This window comes from Mycteria americana, chromosome Z (genome assembly GCF_035582795.1).
Source record: "Mycteria americana isolate JAX WOST 10 ecotype Jacksonville Zoo and Gardens chromosome Z, USCA_MyAme_1.0, whole genome shotgun sequence".
Lineage (NCBI taxonomy): Eukaryota > Metazoa > Chordata > Aves > Ciconiiformes > Ciconiidae > Mycteria > Mycteria americana.
The window spans coordinates 11494891-11515879 of record NC_134396.1 but is presented as its reverse complement, the minus strand read 5'-3'; the positions used below and the strand labels follow the sequence as shown (position 1 = coordinate 11515879).

The following is a 20989-nucleotide window of genomic DNA, read 5'->3' as shown; positions in this document are numbered from 1 at the left end:
TGAATGTTTATGTACCACTGTTAAAAGTATGGAGGAGTTGAGAGTGGGGAAAAAAAAAAAGGAAGCTCCATGAAAGTGGTTAGTTTTCAGGTGGTAGTTACTGCCATGACTGTCTTCCTATTCACGGCCAAGTTCCTCCCTCTCTTCCTTTCCCACCATGCTCCTGCTGAAATGTTGCATTTGGCGTTTCCAGCATATGGTGGGGAGTAGCCAGGGCTGGTGTCAGGACATGCTACTGCTGACCGATTCTGTACATAGTATAAAGTGCAGGGCATGAGACTGGCAGAATAAGGAGTAATTTTAGATGCTAGTGATGATAATCCCATGTTTATAGGAAGGCCTGACCATGGTAAGGTTTTAACACGAACTATTCAACCAGAGCTATTCAAATACAGATTTTTGCACTAATGTGAACTGACTTACACTACAGTATAGCTTACTGTGTTATACTCATGACTATAACCTACAAGACTTCAAGGGCAGCTTCTTTATATACCTAGCAGAGTCATCCCCTTAGGGTTTTCACTGTGTGCTACTGGAACAAAGACATATTTGGCCCTATTTTATGTAGTGCTTTTTCAGTAGCATTTCTTCTCTTTAGGGTGCTGTTTAAAAATAAATGAGTCTGTGTTCAGCAGTATTCTTGTTTTTATTGTAGTAACGCTGTTAGGCCCTCAGGTAGGCACCACAGTGATACAGTCCCTGCTCCCATAGAGCTTACATGCTAGCTTTCAGAAGTCAGTTCGATTATAAACACTCTTGTACACCCCAAATCTATACACAGGCTCATATGAAACTAACTCTGATTTTGGACTTGATTCTAGTACTTGAAGAAGTCAGCAGCTAGATTTCAAGGCCAGAATCAGATATAACTTGAGTTTGCTGAAGGTATTCCTGACTTCTCTTGCTGCAAGCACAAACAGAAGCACATGCTGAAGCTCAACATTTCAGAATATTATTTCATCTGTAACGTGCTGTTTTAAAAAAGTAAAACTAAAAAAAAAAAAAACGAAACCAAACAACCTCTTGTGCATAATACAAAATATACATAATATTTCCAGCATTATTTGCGCCTGTGCCAACTTAAAAGTGCAGTAGACTCACCCATTACAAAAACTGAATTAGCCATTTAAGTATTAACTGTAAAAGAAAAATAAACTAGTAACTTGAAGTGGTTAGGATACAAAAACCTTACCCATTGCTATGCCTTCCCTTTATTTTGGGAAAAAGTAGCATGTCCAGGCTGGGGGGAAAATCCTGTTGTCTGGGACAAAATAAAACCCAGTGAAGATTACTGAATTGAATCATTGCTACCTGATTGATAAACTGTTAAATCCCCAAAGAAGTTGGATGTCAGATATTGACCTGTACCTCCCACCGGAGGTGAAAGAACGAAATCTGGCTGAATGCCTAAATTTCCCTTGCAAGCAGCACCAGAAATGAAAGATGCTGCCATCTGCTGCATTGTGAAATTCCCCCTCTGGCCTGGAGTGCATGACCCTGGTTATGTAGGAGCTTCCCACACATATGGGTGTAGGGTTCTGTTTTCTTCCTCACAAGTTTATACAAGAATTGAGGCAGACAAATTTTTATCTTTACTTTCAGAGCATTTGCCCTCAGGGTTTATAATTACAAGTCAGCAGCTTGTTCTTTAGCTTTATGCAATTGCTACTTTTCTTTTTACTTTTAAAAAAATTGTTTTGATCACAAACAGCTGATGGCAACAATCTTGTTTGACAATCGAGATCAGAATCTGAATTGTTTTTCAGAATGTTAAAAAAAACCCCACCCCAAAACATAACATTTCATAGATACAAAATAAATCCAAAACACATATAAAACTACACTGAGCACAATCCAGCTGTCACTGCAACTGAAGCTGTTACTTGCCAAAGAGATGGTTGGCTCCTGACTGGTTACTGATTAAAAAAGACTGAGTAAAACTTTCAAATGTACTCAAGCCTAGTTTTTGAAGAGTCCCTCAGAAAACAATCTGAAAGGTGCCTACGCGTAATTACAATCTAGCTTTGGGGGAAAGAAAACATGACTTCAGGTTCTGAATCAGGCACATTTAAATGTTTTACTCTTCAAGTAAATCACCTCGAGTTGGAAACAATCTCACTTGCATGGCAGTGTACATAAGGACAACACACACATCTTTTCTCACAATCGATTATAAGCATAACTGCCAGCCATGAGAGAGAAAGACAGCCAAAAGGCCAGTTCCCCTGACTGTTTACAGTCTTACAGCATGGGCCTTTTTAAGACTGAGCTTTCAGTAAAACCAGGCAGCATAACAGCATGCGATAAACTTGAGGTGTGTAACCAACACAAAGTCACCCAAGTGTTGTGCTCAGAGCTCCTTCCAGAGCACTACAGTACTTTACTGTGTAAAACATAAGTTAACTTCATCAAGACATGAACGTGTGGGACCAAATAAAATGTGACAGGAAAGGAGGTCATACTGAACTTTGGTCTCCTGGAGGGCACTGAGATGCTAAAGAAACAAGTGCAGTAAACAATTTACAGAGCTTAGATCTTCATTATCCCCTGTCCTAACGTGCATACTTCCTCAGTCATTATCCCCTTTAGTTCACTTCATGCTCTTAGTCTTGCAAAATCTTTCAGTACAGAATTAAACGCAAGGTCTTGACTGTCTTCCCTATTGACATCAAAAGCCAAACTGATGTCAGAGGGACTGTGAGCGTAAAGCCCAGTGTAACAGTAGTGGTAGTGCTTCTCAAGATGAAATCTGAAAACCAGTCATAACATTGCAAAGAACATGCTGTAAGTGATTATGAAATTCATATTTTTTCTCTGAGAGAAAGTATGCAGAAGGCAATTATACATACCATTTGGCAATATTTCTCCAAAACAACGTACTTCAGTAATTTAGTTGTGACCTTAGTGCAAGGAATATGGTGAACTTTTGGAACAGTTTGCCCATCCAGTTGTCCTGTAGCACCCAGACATACATCTTCATACACAGTTCCCACTTTATAGATTGGTTAAGACAAAGGTTTGCTGGTGCAAATTATTTCTCTAAAACAATAAGGATGGAGCTAGTCAATGAAAAAATGAGTTTTCTTCTCCCAGTCTGGAAGCAGTGTTCACCACACATTCATCATCAACTTAATAGAAAATGTCCTTTACACATATGGTACTTGTCAACTGAATTACGAACTGATGCTGTTCCACAATAATCTGAAATAAATTGCTCTGTTTCACTCTGCAGTGGATCAGGAGAAGGGTTGCTGGCACAATATGTTACTGTAAACTCCGGACCTGCCAGTTCTAAGGGCTAAGTTTGTTTGAAAGGCAAAAATTTTTAAGAAAAGGCACTATAAATCATTTTTGAAAAAAACAAACTGTCCTGCAGTTACTCTTATAATAGAGTAGAATCTGTAAAATATTTTCATCTATAAAAAGACACTTTTCATTAAAAATGTTTAAATGTTACTAAGCTTTAAGGCACTCCAGCTGAAGAACCGACTGGATCACAACTACTATTGGTGGCTCAGATCTCCCCTCTTTATCCACATAACTCATCATCTTCAGTCTTTGTCCTTTGTGAGTTCTGTAATTTCATCGACATCTTCTATATCTTGTGTCATTTTCTCGTACTGTCTCTTGAAGAAGCCAAGCTGTGAGAAGTAGTAAAATAACACCACATCACAGTGAGTCATTGATAGTTACATTTCTCAGCTAAGCTAAGTAGTGTGATGGTAGAAATGCACATACGTGCGTGCAGTGTTCAATTTGTAGACAATTTCTAACTCTGAAATGAAAGGAGCTGGGCCTTAAACTCCTGCCGGGTGCAACTAAATGCCAAAACAGCAGTACTGAGTAGTGAGTTGTCTCCCTGCCAAGATAAAGGCATCTCCATACTGCCTTGGTGTGCCAAGGAGCCCTTCAAGCACCAATGCCCTGGCACATCATAGAAAAACTTTTATCTCCCCTTAATCTAATTTTTATCTCCCCTTTGTAAATGACTTTTTGCCCTCACCCTTCTCTGTTCTCTTTTTGTCTGTTCAGTGTATATCCTCTCCCTCCTTGCTTCTAATCCCAAGCCTTGTCCACCAGGAATATCATGGGAGTTCAGAGCCCAGCTGGGGAGTTATGGAAGGAGGCAGGCAGTGTCAAAAGGAAAAAAGTAAATGCCACAGCCCCTGTTTTGAACCATTGGAAACATTTATCATCTTCATGTTGCCAATTTCTATGGGGACCCATTTCAGAATTTTGATTTTTAAAGCCCTTCTAAATGCTCCCATCAAGGGCACAATGCCAATGGAGTATTATTCATACCACTAAACTTCATGTGTGGTTTTGTTCAGCACCAGAGCAGAGAGATTCCAAAGAAAATAGCCCAAATGTATTTATCCCTTTCTGCTTTTCTTTTTAAGAATATAAACACCTACTTACTTTCCACAAAACAGCAACCAATACTAACAGCAAGAGCAGTCCAGCCAATATACTGCCAATCACAACACCAATTGGTATCTCAGCTTTCTCGTCCGGCTTCATTATTGTAACTGGGATCTGAAAGCAGAAAGATTGTGCGTTAGGGGTTAATGTTAACTGCATATAAAGTAGGATTTGTAAACCAAATACTTCACTAATCAAGAATAGCTGGACTGCACACATTCCAGGATCAACGACTGGAACACACCAGGCAATTACAGCCCTTTCACTGGTGTCCACAGGTACCTGGTTGCACCACCATGGCACACAGCAGTGCCAGTTAAGGATTAGTGGCTCTTACCACTCTTGGCTGTACACAACAGGCAGAGAAGCAATCTCTTCCTGCCAGCTTTCTGCCTCTCTGGTAACAGGAGGCCTTTCAGAGTTGTTGCCATAGTGCACGGACACACCATCACTAGCTAAACCAGACATGCTTATGTGCAGGCGGGGAATAGCCTGGTGCAGAGCCCCATCTGCTCAAAACAGACTTCTGCTGCATCAGCTGGAGAACTACTTCCAACTGAGTGTTGTTAGAACCTGTTATCTGTGGTGGGCAGCTGTAGGAGACAATACTAACCATGGAGGCCAGACACCAGCATGCACTCACTGTGTCTGCTGACATTTCTCCCTTCCTGCTAGGCAGGCACCTCTTCCTCTTTTGCCTGCTGTTCCTACCTTCTGGGAAACCCCTAACAACTTGTTAGATCTTCTCGTGTTAATCTGTGTTCTCCTGAGTCAATTGCATGAATTTGCAGTAAGATGTACGGGTCAGACAGGAGTGTTTCTAGCACACCTATGCATCCTGAATTACAAGCAATACCAGAGAGCTCCCAGAACAGCATACGGTGTCTGGAAGCTAGTTTTCAGGTGATATCGTATCTAGTTGGATTGGGTACAACCAACTATATAGTTATGTATAACATGGTTGCTCAGGGAGACATTGCTGTAATATTTACGAACTGTCAAATCTTTGGATTTAATCTTGGAACGACATGCATTTAGCATGATGGTTTTTTCTTTCCTGAAACATGATAAAAGAAGTCATGTTGGTTTACTTTCTCAGGGTTGCTTGCTCAGTGCATTTGTCTGGTGTAATTTAATCTTAAGCTTTCCGGGAAACTTGCACTGGACATCTCAGTGATTTAAGTCATTTCTGCTGGAAGGCTCCAGTGTTGTGCTAGGTGTGGCTACGTGTATTCATTTCACTGAGGCAGGATGGCTTTGTGTATTTTCTAACCGAACGGCCATAGTGATGATTATAGCAGGTTAACGTTCTGTCCTCCAGCTGGCAGTCCTTTCCAACTTGGAAAAAATCTGAAAGCTTTTACACAAAGATACCGAAGCAGCTTCCCCACATAGCATCACAAGGCAATACTAATTAATTTGGCTACACAGCAACTCAGCTCATCCAAACTAAAAAGCCAATCTCATATGTATGTGCAGTTTGCCTAGTAATGCTTTCTCCATTAGATTAACAGTGAAGTGGCACTGCTGGAGAGGTAAATCAATGCCTAAGAACAAATATCTTCCCTGAAGGCAAACTGGTCAGTAAGACACTATGGCTGGGATTCACCTCATCTAGTGTTATATCTACAATATAGTTACAGAATCACAGAATCGTATAGGTTGGAAAAGACCTTTAAGATCATCAAGTCCAACTGTAAACCTAACACTGCCAAGACCACCACTATACCATGTCCCTAAGCACCTCATCCAAACGTCTTTTAAATACCTCCAGGGATGGTGATTCAACCACTTCCCTGGGCAGCCTGGTCCAATGCTTGATAACCCCTTCAGTGAAGAAAAATTTCCTCATATCCAATCTAAACCTCCCCTGGCGCAACTTGAGGCCATTTCCTCTCATCCTATCCCTTGTTACCTGGGAGAAGAGACTGACCCCCACCTCTCTACAACCTCCTTTCAGGTAGTTGTAAAGAGCAATAAGGTCTCCCCTCAGTCTCCTTTTCTCCAGGCTAAACAATCCCAGCTCCCTCAGCCGCTCCTCATCAGACTTGTGCTCCAGACCCTTCACCAGCTTCGTTGCCCTTCTCTGGACACGCTCCAGCACCTCAATGTCTCTCTTGTAGTGGGGGGCCCAAAACTGAACACAGTATTCGAGGTGCGGCCTCACCAGTGCCGAGTACAGGGGCACGATCACTGCCCTAGTCCTGCTGGCCATGCTATATTTGATACAAGCCAGGATGCCATTGGCTTTCTTGGCCACCTGGGCACACTACTGGCTCATATTCAGCCGGCTGTCAACCAACACTCCCAGGTCCTTCTCTGCCTGGCAGCTTTCCAGCCACTCTTCCCCAAGCCTGTAGCGTTGCATGGGGTTGCTGTGGCCCAAGTGCAGGACCTTGCACTTGGCCTTGTTGAACCTCATACAATTGACCTCGGCCCATCCATCCAGCCTGTCCAGGTCCCTCTGCAGAGCCTTCCTACCCTCAAGCAGATCAACACTCCCACACAACTTGGTGTCATCTGCAAACTTACTGAGGGTGCACTCGATCCCTTCGTCCAGATCACTGATAAAGATATTGAACAGGACTGGCCCCAACACAGAGCCCTGGGGAACACCACTTGTGACGGGCCGCCAACTGGAGTAAACTCCATTCACCACCACTCTTTGGGCCCGGCCGTCCAGCCAGTTCTTTACCCAGTGAAGAGTACACCCGTCCAAGCCATGAGCAGCCAGTTTCTCCAGGAGAATGCTGTGGGAAACCGTGTCAAAGGCTTTACTGAAGTCTAGATAGACAACATCCACAGCCTTTCCCTCATCCACTAGGCGGGTCACCTTGTCATAGAAGGAGATCAGGTTGGTCAAGCAGGACCTGCCTTTCCTGAACCCATGCTGGCTGGGCTTGATCCCTTGGTTATCCTCTACATGCCGTGTGATGGCACTCAGGATGATCTGCTCCATCAGCTTCCCCGGTACCGAGGTCAGGCTGACAGGCCTGTAGTTCCCCGGGTCCTCCTTCTGGCCCTTCTTGTATGCGGGTGTCACATTCGCTAATCTCCAGTCAACTGGGACCTCCCCAGTTAGCCAGGACTGCTGGTAAATGATGGAAAGGGGCTTGGTGAGCACATCTGCCAGTTCCTTCAGTACTCTCGGGTGGATCTCATCAGGCCCCATAGACTTGTGAGTGTCTAAGTGGTGCAGCAGGTCACTCACCATTTCCCCTGGATTATGGGGGCTCCATTCTGGTCCCCGTCCCTATCTTCCAACTCCAGGGGCTGGGTACCCAGAGAACAATTGGCCCTGCTATTAAAGACTGAGGCAAAGAAGGCATTAAGTACCTCAGCCTTTTCCTCATCCTTGGTCACTGTGTTCCCTCCCCCATCTACTAGGGGCTGGAGATTCTCCTTACCTCTCCTTTTGCTGCTAATGTATTTGTAGTTCCTTGGCTTCCAATGGAGAAGGATAGGCTTTTTAAGGGCCTAATTCACCCTACTTATCTTCAGGATCATCTTTAAGAGGAGATGAATTGCATCTCAGAAATACCTATTCTTTTTACAGATTAGGGTTTATGAACGGCTAACTCTGATGTGGATGACTAATGTAGATACTAAGTTGGATGAATCCTACCACCCTTGTCTAAAGTAACAGGGTAAGTAGGGAAATAAATTCAGATTGCTTCTGCACTGTCCTATTCTCAAGGAACTGTGAAGGGCAAAGACTGGGTACCACTGCTGGCCTGCCAAGAAGTATATGCAGTGCTGGGTACTAACTCCGTCACTGAAGTGTCAAAGCAAACTGTCTGCCCTAGGGAGAGTGTACCTCCACCAGCTGGCACATTTTCCAAGACTTCTCACAGGGCAAGAGGCTATCGAGTACGGATCAGGCTGTAAGCCTCACCAAAAGCCACCGTGTTTCTTAGGAGCCCTGTGGATAAATTTCAGGGTCTGTTCAGCCACTGCCTCAGAGCTGTAAAAGTCCCAGCTGCAGATGGTTCAATGGCTGGCTGAGGAAATACCTTTTATCTGTCAACTGACTTAATCAACAGTCATTTGAATAATTAAATTCTGGTTCTCCTGAAATCACCAACAGAACTGATGGTAATGTAAATTTGGCAGTATTGTGCTCCAACTGTGGAAAAATACCTAGTAATACATGGTTTATGAGCTACCTAAAAAGCCTGTGCAATTAATTGGAATATTTGTGTTGTGTATTAATGAGTTTCATCTCCTAGCAGAAATAATACTGTGCCTCAAAGCTGAGGCACTCAGCACACTTCAAATATAGGCATGTGATTTTTCTGCAAAAACATGGCATTATTTCCAGAACTACACATATATTCCCTTTGTTTCTTTAGGCACTGGAGGTTTCCCTGAATACAAATGGGTTTATTTAGAGGTTCTTCACAAGAAACGGAGTGATTCATGAGAAAACAATGACAAAAAATAGTACTGAATTATGGTCTTATTTCCACATTGAGATAGATCAATCAGTAACTGCCTTTGTACATATTTAACTGAATTTTCCATTGCCTGTGAATGGGCTATGCTACACATTCTCACAGATATTTGACTCCCTTACTAACTTGCATTTTGGTCTTCAGTGGCCTTGGTTAGGATAAAATAGGCTGGTAAATCCTGTAAAAATAAATCTAAACCTAGTATTGCGAATGGAAGAGTGTTCCTCTCTAGATAGGCCAAGAGAACAAGGTATCTTTTTATTACAACAGGACCACAGTGCTGATGTATTCTTCAAGTGTTGTTTATGTTTGTATATAGCAGACGGAAACCTTGGGAGAACGATTCTACACTAACAAAGTGGTGGTTTGGAGACTTTTCCTGAGATTAGCGGTGTCCATAGTGTCCATATGACAGCCATTCCAAATGCAAAAAACCCCACCACATTCCTTTACAAATGAGTTTAAGTATATTTGCTGGAGACCTGTGCCAAACATCTGTCTACAAACATCAAACCAAATACACTTACAGAAGACTATAAATCAGATTTGCGAAAATGTTTCCCAGAGCTCATTTAGCTACAACAATTAATTCCATTGCAGAAAGAAGTCCAAATTTTGATCTTTTCATGAACAGGCAGCTAAATGAATTTCAGAAGTTTCTAACTGAGTTTTGCTGATAGTTCTACACTCTGTTTGAGATCTACAGATTTTAACTAAGTCTGGTTTACATAGCAGCTGGCTGAAATGAAAACATTTTAGTAACTTAAGAGAGGTTAATATAGCCAAAAGGATACATTAGTTCAACATAATCAAATGTCATCAGAGTTTGTAATTTGCTATGTACTCCTAAAGGACACTGAAAATTAAATATTATCACTTTAATACAGTAAAAGATAGAGAAGTTAAAAATATATACTTATCTATCACTTACAGTTAGGGTATTCTCTCCAATTATAAATAACTCAGGGTTATGCGTATCGATTTTTGCCTCTGCAGAGAGTTGTAATGTCTGGAAAGTTAACTGAAAGAGATTAAAAAAACCTGTAAAGCTCTATTACAGGGCAAATCAATTAGAATGTAGACATCCTAAAATTATTCTCTTGCTTTGAAATGAAGACTTCAGAACCAGAAAAAAATCACAGTATTAAGAAGATTAAAATGATCTTTTTATTTGTCCCAAGCTAACATGTCTATGAAAGTAATAATGTGACAACAATCCAGACTTAATTTTGCTGTTCTTACTTATTAGCAATGAAACTGCAGAACTGGCTTTTTTTCTTTAGCATATAGTTCAAGCAAAACAGGAGGTGATTATATATCCATTTTTATAGTTATTTCAAAGCTGTCACTGCTGCTAGCAGGGAAGAGATGGGGAAAAAAATAACTGAGAAAGGGAGAAATAGCTCAGCAACAAAAGACAGATGGGGATGTATCTCTGGCCTTTGAAAGAAATGGAAACTGGATGTTCTTTCCCTTTTTCCCCCCCTCACGTCTATCCAATGCTTCTGTTTTTCCCCATTTATTTTTTCCTATCACTATCTGTTCCTCTCCATTGCTCAAATTCTGACATCGCTCCCTCAGCTTAAACAAAGACGATGACAAAAATCCTAAGCCAATTCCCATTTGAAAAGGGACTTCGTGCCAGATCGTGCTTCCCTCCGCGCATGTGTCAAGAGAGAGGAGCGTGGCTGTGCAGACACTGCCAGCTCACCGCTGGTCTTCTCCCCGTGCGGCAGGCATGGAGAGCCCCGTTTCCTACAGCACCACCAGGAATGGCCTCAGGTTCGTGGGAGCACGGGAGCACTCGCCAGCCGTACCAAATGCAATGCCTGCTCTGTTATTTTGCCTCCTCAGCCATATCCTGTGGCTATGGTGGCCTTGACCCAGGGAATGTGAGCAACCGCGGGTCCACAGCAGCTGACGCACACCAAATTGACTGCCCCTGCAGTGCCCTGTGGCCATCTGCCCAAGTGGTCTGTCCTGCACTCCTAAATGTTTAGAAACCCGCCTGAGCACTATGCAAAGCACCTCCTTAATTCCTAAACACACCTGCTTTGCTTAGCAGGTACCCGCAAGCCTGCTATCCCCTTCTTGGATGATGACTGATTGCCACTAAATAAAAAGGCTGATTATGTGCATTATTGAGTGCTTGCAAGATTATTTGCACTGAACATTGACAATCAAATAGAAAATAACAAAATGGGAGATGAGAGGAAAACTGTGACATGCGATCTTTCGTTCCCATCGCCTAGTGGTAAACAAAGTACTTCCACTCACTTCCTTGTGAGGGTAGCAACCTTTTGTTCAGGTGTCCACCTTCTGCGTACCTGACAGCACTAACAAGTGGTCTTGACCCAGCTGATTTGAAAAATACAAACTTTAAAGACAGACAGATGCTTTCCTTCACACACTTACATAAGTATATTACATTATCAACCTGACCTTTTCCTTTTAAGATCTGGATGCTAAAGCCGACAGCAGCCCTGCTGTTAAATGTCAATACCTGCCATAAGACTCGCCAGACAAACTAAGGAGACTGCGTCATGTTCCTGACGCTCTAGGCAAACCCAGGACTCCAAGACAGTTTGGTTGGTTGCCTAGCTAAGAAGCAAACATGGTCTCGTTTCAAGTCTGGTAATTCATGATGAGTTATATCCTGGAGGACACATGGTGATTTAAAATGGGAAAGTCAAGTTATTATTGATGGATATTTTTAAGCATCCTGTAGGTTTTTAAGCAAGGACTGTTTCCTTGACACCGACTCTAATAAAAACAAAAAATCAATTAAAATAAATTTCCACACCTTCTCCAACAAATGTAACTGGCAGCACTAACAGGCTTTATGATATTTTGATGTGACTTAAAATGATCACTATGTAGGCTGTGATGTTCAAAAGCTAAAAGCAACATTATTTTCCAGGCTATGACGATACTGTACTCTGCTGTCCCACGTTGAGTTTTGTGGAAACTGTAGGTCTCCTTGAACGAATTTAACAGATGCAGAAAATGTTTTTTTCAGCTGTGAAGATTGCATTATCACAACATTTTCTTAGGTTTTGTACTGGACTGAAGGTTATCAGCTCCATTATGCAGCCTCGCTACTTACTGTACTTTTAGATTCAAGTTTTCAATCTGGAAAAACACACACAACAATGTAAAGTAAAGGAAGGTCTTTCTAGATTGGAAGGTCTCTTTACTGAACTTTGAAAAATATCAGGAGTTAGGAAATATTTGAGTATTGGATCCTTCATGAAGATGCAGCCGATACTCACAGCAGCAAAGGTTCCATTCCAGATTCGGGTGGACACGTTCACAAAGTACTCTCCCTTCAGCATAACATCTTCCAGTTTGCATGCGATGGTACTGCACTTCACATTCTTACAATTCTTCCAGGGGAAACAGCAAGGAGAGGCAACAGCATGCATAGAAAATACACTTTTAACACATGTTCTTTTAACATCCAGATTTTTTTCCCTTGCCTTTGCCATTCTGTGCAAACAAATTAAGTGCTTGCAGGCTGTGAAGAGTGTGCACCTCTTCTTCTAAAGCAGATGCAGTATGTGTGAGAACATCCACAGGCTGCACTCCTGCACCGCAAGTGAGGAATGACAGGCCCACCACAGCTCTCCCCACAGGTACACCAGTGGGCTCGTAAGGATCAGCTCTGCACCCGTCCTGTGGTACTGCAGCCCTGAGTCTTACTCACCAGTTCTTTGGAAGCTCTGAAGTTCTCCTTTGTGAAAGATGCGGAATAAGGTCTTTTCCCTATTTGCAGTGGATTTATCTGAGCTTGACAAGTAACACCTCTGGCCTAGGAAAGATGGCAGGAATGAAATTAGATGACATCATACTCAGGAGTTTATAGTCATCTTAATAATATATTTTTCTGGGATGAGATGGTGGCTGTGAGAGGCTAGATTGTGAATTATACAACACTGGATACTTTAGGAAACTAAGAGACTGTATGTGGTTTTGGTCAGAATTAAATGGCTCTTACAGTGATTTTTTTTCCCCCTGGATTGACCTGAAGGGTTTGTCCTGATCTAAAGTTCCATTTTTACTATAACCTTCCGAGGGACTTGGAGAAGGACCTGGCTGAAGAGTTCCAGAGTCATATAAGAAGTCAGCCATGGACCATAAAGATAATCCACATCTGCCAAGTAATAGACTAGTGTACTGCTGACATCATGGTCCTCCCCCCTCCCTTTAGGAGGAAGGGACAACGAGAAAGGGCATAGATGCCCTGAATCTGAGCCACACTATGAGGGAAATAATTGATGTTTATGGTACTGATTAAACCCCAAAACACAGCAGTTTATGTAATTCAGTTCTGCACCTGATCTGTGGTGACGGCAGTTATGTACATCAGTGGGTTGTCTTTGCTGGTCAGTTCTGGCAGATAGATTTTTACAGATGCCATCTTCACTGGAATACTTCCTGTTGTTATCTGCAAAGCAAATAACTCACAACTAATTCAGGTAGCTATACTTACATATGCACAAATTATTTGATATAGCAAAAAAATCAGAAATCATGGATAAGGATGGAAGAACTGGACTCCTTTTGTATCAATGTTTTTTGTAGTAAGACACTTATTAGGGTAGTAATTACATTATGCCAGTAGTAAAGGAGAAAGTATACTGTATAGATTCAGGTCCCTGTTTGTTTCCTTAGCAAAGCTCGTATTAACTGCACAAAATATGTTTTGAAAAGCAAATATTCTGCCACAGCCAATAGGCCTGTTATTTAGTCCTTTAGAGTAGCAGTTACTGGAATGTAAATTGAACATAATTTAAGTTTCTTCCACGCTGCATATTTGGATCTAAATTTTTCTGAGTTATGTAATAAATGCTGTGATCTGGCTAATTCTTGCATCTGGTTTGAGCACTTAACCCTTGCTAAACTTAAAGTGCCAAAGTCCAAGCCTGCAAAGACTTTTTTTCCTTTATCAAGTCGGCAGAAGACAAACACACTCTGTGAAAAAACAGTTTAAGTTGGCCTAAAGTTAAGCATTAACCATCTCCTAAATATGTAAACAGTGCAGGACCAATTCCTCCCCCATTCTACTTGTGCAGTAAGTGCAAATTTCACCCTTAACCTCAAAAAGACTGTAAGCATTTATCCCCCAGCTATTTGCAATATTTTTTTCTTACTTGACTGATTCAAAGGCATCAAAATCAGAGAGTGAAATCAGGAATGTTTTTTCAGCTATGTTTTGGGACCATGCTACAGGAGGAGGTAAGGCAGCTTCTCAAACCAGAACCAGAACCATTTACTAACCTTAACTGAGAAGTTGAACGTGGGGCCAATGTCTTCAAAATTATTCACAGTGGAAGGAATGTTATGACCAGAGTATACTTCATAAAAGTTGATGTTGGCAAACCTAGTTAACAACCATAAAACAATACATTTCAGTTTGGCAGCTGCTTTGAAAACATATGTTACTGGATGTGCCTTCGTGAAACAGGTCAGAAGTACAGTCAGAGGAAAAATCAGTCACTTGTACTGCTGTCTGAATTTTACAAAGCTGGTTAAGAAAATACATGGTGTAGTGAAGCCCGGAGCCGAAGCAAGCATGTGAAGGTAGGACAGGAGGGCTGCGTGAGACACAGGCTCTGCTCAGCCTTCTGCACCCCGTGGTGTTCCCGCGCCGTGCTGCCAGCTGCTCTCCCAGCCACACGCTGCGACTTTCAGCCTTGCAGTGGTCTCCCTCCTCAGAAATGGGCCCCTGACGGTCCCCCTTGGTACATCTATAACAGCAAATACCAACAGGTTCCGAGGGAGATCAGGGGCCCTAACGCCATAGACCATGGGCAGGCTTGTTTCCACACTGCCTGGGTGTGGAAACACACAGCTCTCTGCTTGTGTGCACGGTACGTACCGCATAGCCCTTGGGTCTCCCCTGGGCCACTTTCTTTAGTATTTATGGCTTTAAAAATTCAAAATTTCCACAGTTACATGAAGGTGGTTGCAGCCCGCCACAGCATGAAATTATAGGTGTGTGATGGAAGGATGGGCCAAGGTGTGTGTGGATGCTTGAGGGGCTCAGCCACCTGGGACCATGCTCAAAGACAATGAAAGCATCCCCGTGTAGTGCATCGCATCCGTGTGCTGCTACCTGTGAGCAGCTCCTCTGCTGAACCGTCCCAGAACTGTGTCTGCTCTTCGACATTAGCTTTCACTAGGAGGCTAATTTGAGCAGTCAAAGAGCAAGCTGGGGAGTGATTTAACAAGGAGCAGGGGCTATCATGATTCCTACATCAGCTCTTCCTGTAGCACAAGGTGCAAATCTATCCTCTTTACCAGTGCTGCTCTCCCTGTTTAATCTGGGTAACATCTGTGCATACAGTCCCAAATTAACATGTGCGCAGTCCCACAGAGGTGCTTCCTGATTAGCTGTGCTTCTCCATACTCCATCGTGGATCCTTTTTGATCCTCCATACTTGCGCACATGGGCCCTTTCCTTGAAGGGCCTCCTCACAAGGACTCCTAGGAAAACCCACGTGATGCATTTTCTGCTTCCTTATTGCTCAAATCTCCAGTCCTTCCAGGATGCACACTATCAGCTTCCTTGTCCTTGCAGGCGTCACTGGTAAAACTGATTCCCACCTCTTCTCCTGGAAACTCAGATTAGGAGATTTTCCCTAGAAAGGCTTCACTTCAGCAAGACAACACTTTTTTCTCAACCCTTGTATTTTAAGAGGTTGCTCCTCGGCTATATTACCTGCCTCAAGAAGGAACTTTCTCCAGATAGATATTTCCGAAGTGGAAGAGTGTAAAAATGAGATAACTCCAAGGGAAGCATTTAAAATTGTACCTTGGCTTAATGTGTATTTCCTTTAGTTCTTTTAAACTGATTCATCTCCAAGAATAACTAATGCTTTTCTGGCAGTAGGGATTCCTTCATGCCTTGACTTCCATATGAAATTGCATTTTCTCATACTCTGGAGACGCACCTGAATTCAAATGCCTCTTTTTTCCTTGAGTAACTCTTTTATAGACTCCATGCCTGGCCTTTTCTGAAGCATTGAGTTTCTGTTAATATTTCTCAGCTAATTAAATTTGCTGATTCAAGTTTGCACCATCTCAATTCCCTAGAAGGTTGCTTAAGTTGCTGTGCTAGCCCCCTAGTCAGAGGCTCCTGGAGTCTCTCTGCTGCTGCTAACTTTCTCAGGGAGCTGAAAGAACTTGCACTGCTGACTCAAATGCTTCTCTGCAATTAAAATAATCTGAAAAATTCTGCATGACTCCAGAATTGGTGCACCTAGCCATGGTCAATGCAGGGCCCCTGAAACTGCTGCTGCAAAGCAGGTTATTAAATTAATCTTCTGTGGTCCCTATTCCAGCTCAGGTCATCCTATGCAGCCAACAGTTCTTGTAGTTATGGTGATCTTTGAATATTGATTTCCTGAATTGTTGCTGTGCATTTTAAATCAGCTTCCTCTTTTTCAAATTTCTTTCATTCTTTGAATAATTACTATTTATTTGCTATCAGTTTATGTTTACAAATTTTGGAATGCTTTGGGATGCAAAAGCATTTTTTCACCAAGAATTGGTGACCAAGTGCATCAAATATAACATGTAGTTTATCCTAGAAATTCAAATTGGGAAAGATAAACAAATCTTTTCTTTGATGAAAAGTAAAATATCCTTATCTTGATCCGAGAGTCAAACCGGTGTATTTCTGTTTCAGTATTAATTTAAGTTAAACTGTAACTGAAATAATTCTTGTTTGGAACAGTAAAAGACTAACTAGTGTTTCAGTGCATCCCAAATCACCAGGGGTTTCCAAGGCTGAAGATAAGAGGTTTCAAGGGCATGATATGAAGATCAGTCTTAAAGGGGTCTTTGCCTGTCTCTCTCCCCTTGCCTGCCCAGCTGTCTCTCCTTCCAAACTGCCCTTCCCAGGGTAAAGGATCCCTCTTGCAACAGCCCCGACCTGCCTTCTGCAGGGAGGGGAAAGGGCTGATGCCAGGAGGGAAGGCGTAGCTGCGAGCCAGAGCCTCTGGGCGGGCGCGTGGGAAAGCGGGGTGTGCTGCTCCCAGTGCCGACGCAGCTGCAGCAAGGGGGACTCTGCCATGTGCCACCTCAGGTTTCAGTTCAGATTATTATCTCAAACTGCTAGCAAGAGTTTGTATTTTTGGTCCAGGTTCAGCAGATATGTCCATAATTGTTTTTATTCTCTGTTTCCTCCCCTTTGCTGAGAGTTTGAGCTGGGGCATTTCTTTCTTTTTGTTGTTGTTTTTTTTGTTTAGTTTTGATCACTTCCAACTCCAGATTTGATCCAATGTCACTACATTTGAGCCCAGAGGCCCATCCTTATGGTATAGTATATACTAATTATATTATCAAAACTAGAAGCACTGTTTGGTTTTTATACCACTTCCATTCACATGAGCATCTGTAACAATTGTGCAGAGGTAAACATGGATCCATGCTTTGTTACTACACACTCCATCATTTTTTACATGTCAGATCATTGGAAGAACATAACATTCTGCTACTGTTGATGAAGTGGGAATTTCTTACAACTTCCAAAATGAAAGCAAAGTTTCACTATCTTTTCAGTGGCCTTTCAAGACTGTTACTATATTCAAATACCTTGGCAAAATGACAGTGACTCTTTACATTATTCAGCATACCTTGTGAAGTGAATTTCTGCATCATATCGCAAAGGAATTGATAAGCTGACCTGGTTGTCCAATTCTTGCTCCTCCTTGCTTTCACTGTTCATCAAAACACATTTAAGTCAGGTGTTATAATATTATTTTATACAAATAAGGTATTAATACCTAATTTTCTTTCACACAATTATATACTTTACCTCAACGCACGAAAACTTAGAACTGCCACATTCTGAAGATTTTTCAGGTTAAAATCAAAACTAATATCAAAGGATACCTATGGAAGAGACAAGGAACACACAGTAAATGAGTTGATGGTACAACATCCAAAGGAATTCCCAATAGCAACATAATTATTCTGATGTGCAACAATCTAGAATTGCCCTCTGTATCTGAATTCTCCACCAATTTCCATGTAATATTTCAGTAATTTCTAATACTCCAGAATTGCTTTCTTCTCGCTTTCCCCTACAAATAGGCATCGTTACATAAATATGAGCTATTTACATTTTTAAATTGTGTGTAACTAGCTACAAGCTGCAACAAAAGGTGTTCAGGACTGCTTCAATTACATGCTTTTAAACACTACCACTAACGCAAGCTTTGTATTCACTCTTTTCTTCCATTCGTTCCAACCGGTCCGCTTTGGCCAATGCCATTAAGAATTCAGAACAAACTTAACTTTTTATATGTAATCATTATTTTTTTATTTTGCTCCCCCCACTGCAGAATGTCATGTTTCCATTCTTTCTAGCAAGTTTCTTATTGCTCCAGTTGATTGTGTTAAGAGGCTGGAAGCCTATTTCTGTTCTGCCCTTGAGGAATAAGAGATTAAGTTCCATAAAACTATGCATATCCCGAGATTTATGGTATATATGAGAAAAAGGATATATGATCTATCCTAGGGCTGTGTGGGCCACCCATCTCTTCTCAAAGCAACAGTGCTTTCTTGGAGAGATGAGATTCATAGAGCAGGAGAGGGAGCTACCCCAGGTTCACGCAGCAGGAGGGGTTTGACGGCAATTGTGCTCAGTTCCCAGGAGGCTATGCACGACGCTCTCTGCTTCTGCCCCCAGCCCTCACCCTCCAAGAGGTCCAGTAGCATTTGAAAGCTGTGGGTAGGGACAACTGTGCTTCAAGAGCCTTTTTTCTTTTAGTCTGGCAGGAGGTCACAGAAGTTTAGCCCTTAGTTTGCTTCTTTTAATGCCTCTGAAGCCCAAAGGGAAGTTAACTTGCCAAATCTAAGAAATTCTCACCAGCAGTAAATGCAGATTTAGGGGAAAACAACAACAAAAAAGCTTTTGGGTATCATTCCAGGTTATTTAAACACGCTAGCTGTACCTGTTGTCCTGTTCTGAAAACAGGATAGCTTATTTGGCAAATGACCGTACTTTGTGCTGTTCCTGTCTGACATGAGACTTCAGTCCCGTCACTCTGCAGAGGAAACAGACAGAAAAGTCATCTTAGTATGAGGTTTTGATAAAGCAGAGAGGAAGTTCTCAGTCTCTATCTTCAGCACGACGTGTCATTACGCTAAGGAGCAGTATAAATAGGTGTCTCGGCAGTAATTCCTAGAGATGCAGCAGATGGGTGGGGCACAGGCAAGGCTAGGAGAGAGGCAGGAGAAAGGGGGGACAAGGACCAGTCCCATGCGATTTCTTGTGAGCTGTAATGATCTTGTTACAATTTTGTGCTGGGCTTGGAAGAAGGAATACAGGCTAGAAAGTACAGGTCACCTCCAGCATTAACTCCTACAGTGCTTTTTTACAGCGTTTTTACAGAACTTTTGCAGTCATATGTACATGACCTGAGAGCTAGTTAAGTACTCTCACTGTAGAAGCTAGTGTGCAGAGGGGAACTCTATCGTACTTTTTGTAGGAAAATCTACAATACATAAGAGGTGATTTACTACTTTGCAGAATATTTAGCATGTCATCATCCTACATCAAAGACAAACTCATAGACCACAGCCAGTTATCATCACTTTGAAAAGAATTCATTAAAATGTACTGTCTTTTGTTACAAGCATCCCGAGCAGACATTTACCATTCATGAATTACGCTATAAAAAAATTCCAAAACCCAACACCCATACATTCTAAGTTTATGCTTTTCTTCCTGCTTTGAAGCAGGCACATTTTTGGTCAAAAGCTTCACTTGCAGGCTGAAATACTTCTAAGCAAACAGGCTTTTAAAGCAAAAGAAAATCCTAGCTCCAGTGTGGTCTTTTGGTATGAGTGGAATGAGCAATTTTGCTGCACGACGGGATGGGGAGGTAGAGGGGCACCCTCAGTGCTGTGTGGAGTACTTCTGCTAGTTCACTGTTCAGGAAAATGCTACTCTCGGGCAGTCATGAATGCTCCTACCCCTCCTCTCCCTTCAGTATAGGGATTGCTCTGGATTTCACCCCTAGGATTATCACGCACCTCTCCAGTAGCAGCCTGACCACATACGCCAAGCACTGGAGTCTAGCTTTCATCCTTCATGAACTGTTTGGGAGCAACAGTTGAGATTATAGATTTACTGCATTCCCCAAAATAGTATGTATAATTCCTTTCTTTTCCCTTTTCTAAGACAAAATTCATTAGAAGAAGAGCTTCTGGTATAGCAATCATTTCAATCTGATTAACTGTCTAGCTGGAACACATGGCCTTGGCAGTAACACTATTTCTAGATCCAAAGTCTGCACTTTAAGGCCGCATCATCGATGCTGCATGCTTGATTTATCAAATACAAATTCCCTGTGGCACAGCAACTGCATTCAGGCATGTTGTTGGGAGTCAAGCAGAAGATGTGGGTGCCAAGGCCTAAAGTGAGGAAAAGATGACTGAAATACTGAGGTGAGGTCAAACTCGACAGGTTGCCAACTTTTATGCTGAGTTGGCAGTGTCTCTCCTTGACCTAAATAAACTGATATGCCGAAGGGAATAATTCTGGTATCCAAGAAAATAAACTGGGAGAGAGCTTTGCACACACATTCTTTCCTGGGATAGGCACTACTAGAAAGAAAAAAAAAAGTCCTCTGAGAACCTCGAAAATCAGTGGCAATAACAGAAACAGTGAGGTTGGGTATCACATACCGGTAAAGACGACGAAGCAAAAAACAAGTTGTCTGAAAATGTAGCCTGGATTCTGGTGTTATATGCATTTTCCTTTTTATTTCTCAATTTCACATTGAATGTTAGTCTTCTGTTTTTGCTGCTGACAACAAACTGCTGTTTGCTGTTGGAAAATAAAGTCCATTGTTGTAAACAGAGGTACTAGAACAGCTGTGGATCATGAAAACGTGTTGCCTGTAGCCAACAACAAATAACAAGCACAGCAAGACATTTCCTACGTTCTACGCACTTAAACGCTCTGCCTTCTAAACCCTTTGAGATAAGAAACTCTGTGACGCCGTTTCTTAAAACCGAATGGAATTAGTGTCTTCTCAAAGTGCAAGACCTTGATCATTTATGGTCAATGTCACTTTGCTGAATTTTCAAGG

The 20989-nt window shown here is 42.1% G+C and overlaps 1 protein-coding gene across 2 annotated transcripts in view; it reads right to left on the bottom strand.

The window, feature by feature from the left end:
* Positions 1 to 614: 614 nt before the first annotated feature.
* ITGA2 (integrin subunit alpha 2) overlaps positions 615 to 20989 on the bottom strand; it is a 70364-nt gene continuing 49989 nt past the window's right edge. For both annotated transcript variants that reach the window (XM_075526476.1, XM_075526475.1), the window contains 11 exons: positions 20583 to 20724; positions 18845 to 18937; positions 17704 to 17780; positions 17522 to 17605; positions 14160 to 14262; positions 13216 to 13326; positions 12586 to 12690; positions 12152 to 12265; positions 9811 to 9900; positions 4423 to 4539; positions 615 to 3644 (listed from right to left, as the gene is read on the bottom strand). In XM_075526476.1, the coding sequence (XP_075382591.1) occupies positions 3555 to 3644; positions 4423 to 4539; positions 9811 to 9900; positions 12152 to 12265; positions 12586 to 12690; positions 13216 to 13326; positions 14160 to 14262; positions 17522 to 17605; positions 17704 to 17780; positions 18845 to 18937; positions 20583 to 20724 (1126 nt within the window). In that variant the 3' untranslated portion in view covers positions 615 to 3554. The remainder of the gene's footprint in view (positions 3645 to 4422; positions 4540 to 9810; positions 9901 to 12151; positions 12266 to 12585; positions 12691 to 13215; positions 13327 to 14159; positions 14263 to 17521; positions 17606 to 17703; positions 17781 to 18844; positions 18938 to 20582; positions 20725 to 20989) is intronic.